Here is a 4503-nt window from a genome sequence, read left to right as displayed (position 1 = left end):
TTTTAAAATTTAAAAAAAATTTTTTTTTTTTAAAATGAAATACTGAAGAATGTTTTTTGTTACAAGTCTCTTTCACAACGAGGGTAAAATGCTGCAATTTAGCACTGCTTACGAAAAGTGTGTAAAAATGAAGATTAGTGAAAAAATTAATTTTTAATAGATGAAAATATTTTTCCTTTTTTTGAAGTGCCAAATTATATCTCATTTGTGATTTAATATTTTGTTTGATTTCATTTGGAAACATGCAGAGAAATGTTACTTAATTTTACAATTTACTGTGGTTCAACGGTGCTATTGCAGTTTTCTAGTTTCAAAGAATTGATTTGAAGTATTTATTATTGGTTTAATGTATGATGTTTATCAGATGTTTGAATTTTGTTGTTTTGTGTCCGTTGTTGTTCAATTTTCATTCCCATCTGAGAAGTGTTGTTGTTATGGGCATTATTTATTCATTATCATTGTTGTTGATTTATTTGCATTAATATTTTTTGATTGATAAGTTTTGGTTGTTGTTTGATGTTAAATTATTATTGATTTGATTAGAATAGTGGGAATTTTGTTGAAAAATGAATGGAAAATGTTGTTCGATAACAAACAACGCATACGTCGGTGAGTTCGTGAAATTTTTGAACAAAGCCGTCACTCCGTATCATGGTAAATTTTTCCACGCTGTCGCGTTTTGAATTTTGAAATATTGTCGTTTATTCTAGTGATAAATTACTGCCGGTCGAGTTTTGCCGATGCAAATTTCGTCGAACTGAACGACGGTGACCAGTGGCAAATAACCCCCGGTCGTAGTGTGAGTAATTTTTAAAATTGTGGTTGTTTTCTTTTATTTTTTGATTTTAGTATTTTGTGGTAAAAAATGAATCATCTGTGATAGCGTTCGCGGTTGGTGGAAAATTCAAACCTGGCAATGCGGCTAATATCATCGCCACTCACACAGACAGTCCTTGTTTGAAGGTAAAAGATGCTTTGCTTTGCAGTTTTATTATTTATTATTGTTGTTGACAAATTTGAAAATTTGAAAATTTTCTGTTTCAGGTGAAGCCGATTGCTGCGGCAGGATTTGCCAATTGGAAGCAAGTTTCGGTCACTACATACGGTGGTGGTATCTGGCGGACCTGGTTTGACCGTGAATTGACTGTTGCTGGTCGTCTATTTGTTAAAGTCGGTAGATGTTTGTTTGTTAGTTGTAATTTTTCATTGTGGAAATTATGCATGCAGGAAAATGAAAGTGTCCACATGAAGCTATTCAATTTGGAACATCCGTTGTTGTTTTTGCCCAACTTGGCCATCCATTTAGATCGAGACAGCAATACAACGTTCACTTTCAACGCCGAAGAACATCTGAAACCGATTTTCACGTTCACCTCCAATACGACCAACGATAAAAGCAAAGTTGTGATTGATTTTTCATATTGTTTGCATAACTTTATTCACATGTGCTATTGTGGTCGGTGTGTATTTTATTGTAGATGAGCATCATTGACATCATCGGCAGACGTTTAGAAATTAATCCGGAAAATATTTTATCTTCAGATGTGTTTTTAGTTCCGGTACAAGAAGCGGTGAGTTGACTTTTTTGTTTCATTTGAAAAGAACAAAAAAATTTCGATCATAATTTCTGTGATAATTTCGCTTCAGACTACGGGCGGTCTGGTGGGAGAGTTCATTTTCGGAGCACGTTTGGACAATTTGATGTCCACTTACAATGGACTGACTTCGATACTGACCATTTCCCAAGACCAAGCCTGGATGAATAGCAGTGAATCGATTAGCATGTTCGCTGCTTTCGACAACGAAGAGGTAAGGTGGATTGGATACGTTTGTCATGTTCGGTTGGCTCATATCCACATAATTCATCCAGTGCGGCAGTATGTCGGCCCAGGGGGCCATGTCGTCGTGGACCGAGTGGGTTTTGCGCCGCTTGCAAAGCGACGCTTTCGAGCGGTCCATCGCCAGGTCGTTCTTGATTAGCGCCGACGTTGCCCACGCGGTCCATCCGAATTACAAATCCAAGCACGACACCAACCATTGTCCAGAATTCGGCAAAGGTATCGTGATCAAACTGAATGCCAATCAACGTTACGCCACATCCGGCTCCAGTTTGGCCAAGATAATTCGCCTGGCCGATATGACTTGCACGCCACATCAGGTATTATTATTATTATTTGTTTATACACCACCCGTTTTTTATTTTCATTTTTTCATATGGACACTGGCTAATCGAACAACCAACAATTTCTTTTTTAATTGCAGTTTTACACCAATCGCAACGACATCGGATGCGGATCTACAGTAGGTCCAATTCTTGCCAGCAAGCTGGCCATTGAAACTGTCGACGTCGGAGCGCCGTTGCTGGCGATGCATTCTGCACGTGAAATGGGCTGCACGTTTGGTCTCGTTTGTGGGGATACGTTTTTCAAGGTTTGCACAATTGCAATTTTCTTTTTTAAACTGCCTGCTGCCCAACACCAAATACTACTACTACTCCAGTTGAATTTTTAATCAACGATATTATTAATTGATAATTTTTCTTTTACAGGGCTTCTTTTACCGTATGCACGAAGTTGAAAAAGAGTTCGACAAAAATGTTACAAGCATCGAACAACAATCTGCCACCGAAGTCGACAAAAAATTATAACACGAACTTGTCCACTTTTATTTATATTAATATAATTGAAATATCCGGTCAAATGTTCCCTTGCTCACTTGTGATTTGAAGGGAAAATTATAAAAACAATGGTAATAAATTGGGCATATTTTCTTTCTTTCTTTTTTCACTTATCGACCACATTGATCGGATCGGCCGACGATTGTTCCTGCTTGCTTTCCAATGCAAACGGCGGCACCCGACATTCAAAAGTTTGCCCGTTGGCGCGTTCCATCTTGAAAGATCCCCTACAATAGGAAAAGATTGGAAAAAATTGAATTTCATTTTTTTGAAATTACAAAACATCTCCTAATTGTAGCATTGTAATATGTAACGATTATTTTTTTCACACTGATTAAGAACAGAGTTTAAATTTTAAATAATTCAAGGCTTCAACTTGCCACATGTGCCCGCTTGGTGCGTGCAACGACACATGACTACTGTATTGGAATGCTGGTGCATTGTTCGTCAGTTCTGGTTCCTGTTGAACACGTGAACATAATCCTGTTGAGCAGGGAAAATACTGTACAATTCAAAGCTCACCACACCGACTACACCACGCCCTCGAACAGTATCCAATGTACCAGAAATGCTGAAAATTTTCCAATGTCGCTCTCGTAATGTAACGGTCTCGTTGCCGAGATTTTCCAAACGTACACAATAGCGCCACTGAAAATGAAAAAATTATTTATTTATTTATTTATTGAAAAAATTATATCATACCCAATATATCACAGCATTCTGCGCCTCACGACTTCCCATGTAAAAAGGAATAACTGTAACACGTATTGAATTGGTCGTTTCACGATGCACGCTACTCAACGCCAACCATGGATAATTTTTAGCTTGCCATGCTTTCAACGTTTCCCTTCCGATCCAGGATAATTCTGTATATTAGCGAATCTGTATTTGTGTTTTTTTTACTAATGCACATTATCACAACTAATGCAGATTATATTATTCCCCACTTGATGAATCGAACGCTAAGAATCGTTCAAACAGTTCATGCATTATTGGTGCAGTTTCGTTCGAATGGTACGGAAGAACGTCACTTTGGCAAACATAGTCCAAGCCTGTGAATTCGATTTACTTTCGGTTTCAACGAAGCTTGTTTCAACAAATTTAATTGACAAATATTACCAGGAATTGCATAAAGGGCACGATTTCCATTCTGCGGACCGACGAATGTTACGCTTTTCAGCTTGATTGCGCTGAAAAGTCATCATCACTTTAGGCGATATCATTTGAAATTAATACCATTTTCCAAAAAATTTGTGACAATTATTTTAAAATTTCAATGAAATAAAAAGTTAAAACTTCCCGGTAAACTGTATAAATTATTACCCCTAAATTGCCATAAAATAATAAATAAATCATGCTTACGATGTGCGCCCAATCACGTTCTCAATCAAGCCTGATAATACGTATGACGAAGCCCTTTTAATTCATACCTCCAGTAGTTCTGTACACTCCCAATCTGAAACAACGGCAAAATTGATTATCCTTGGTTAAAAAGAAAATTAAATTTATCTGTCCTACAACTGGTTCCAACGTGGAACCTTTTACGCTGGGGCATCAACGATCGGATACCTTCAACAAAAACAAGAAAAAAAAAATTCACCCCCCCCCGGTAGCCCAAAATTTCCGTGCCAAAAATAACCTGAAAAATATCCCCACTATTTATGGGAATTTGCAAATACCTTCTTTTTTACAACCGGTAATTCCCGCGTCCCTTTGGGGGGGGAAAGCCACGTATAAAAAAAAAAAATTTATCTAACACTGGCGCCCGGGGGGTGGTAAATTTTTCTTTTCCCAACTTTTGGGGTTTGGGGGAAAACCTTTTTCCC

The 4503-nt window shown here is 37.6% G+C and overlaps 2 protein-coding genes across 2 annotated transcripts; one reads left to right on the top strand and one right to left on the bottom strand.

Moving 5' to 3' along the window:
- Nucleotides 1–566: 566 nt before the first annotated feature.
- Nucleotides 567–2647, top strand: Tsp_12531 (aminopeptidase I zinc metalloprotease family protein). Its single transcript, XM_003367354.1, has 9 exons — nt 567–654; nt 711–799; nt 850–963; nt 1045–1401; nt 1479–1571; nt 1648–1809; nt 1871–2158; nt 2263–2430; nt 2549–2647. The coding sequence occupies exons 1-9, from the start codon at nt 567–569 to the stop codon at nt 2645–2647; spliced, it is 1458 nt and encodes a 485-aa protein (XP_003367402.1).
- Nucleotides 2648–2783: 136 nt separating this feature from the next.
- On the bottom strand, nt 2784–3867 carry Tsp_12530 (conserved hypothetical protein; the record flags this gene model as incomplete). The annotated part of the gene is made up of 6 exons (XM_003367353.1): nt 2784–2891; nt 3054–3137; nt 3200–3325; nt 3380–3543; nt 3625–3729; nt 3797–3867. Coding segments are annotated over 6 exons (658 nt in total), but the record flags the coding sequence as incomplete, so codon positions are not given.
- Between the last annotated feature and the right edge of the window lie 636 nt (nt 3868–4503).

This window comes from Trichinella spiralis, assembly GCF_000181795.1.
Source record: "Trichinella spiralis strain ISS 195 chromosome Unknown Scfld4420, whole genome shotgun sequence".
Lineage (NCBI taxonomy): Eukaryota > Metazoa > Nematoda > Enoplea > Trichinellida > Trichinellidae > Trichinella > Trichinella spiralis.
This window is presented reverse-complemented; position numbering and strand designations above follow the sequence as displayed.

Coding starts and splice junctions, on each gene's coding strand:
- Tsp_12531 (XM_003367354.1), top strand. CDS start 567: ATGAATGGAAAATGTTGTTCGATAACAAACAACGCATACGTCGGTGAG. Junction 964..1,044: donor CAGACAGTCCTTGTTTGAAG/GTAAAAGATGCT, acceptor TTTCTGTTTCAG/GTGAAGCCGATTGCTGCGGC. Junction 2,159..2,262: donor TGACTTGCACGCCACATCAG/GTATTATTATTA, acceptor TTTTAATTGCAG/TTTTACACCAATCGCAACGA.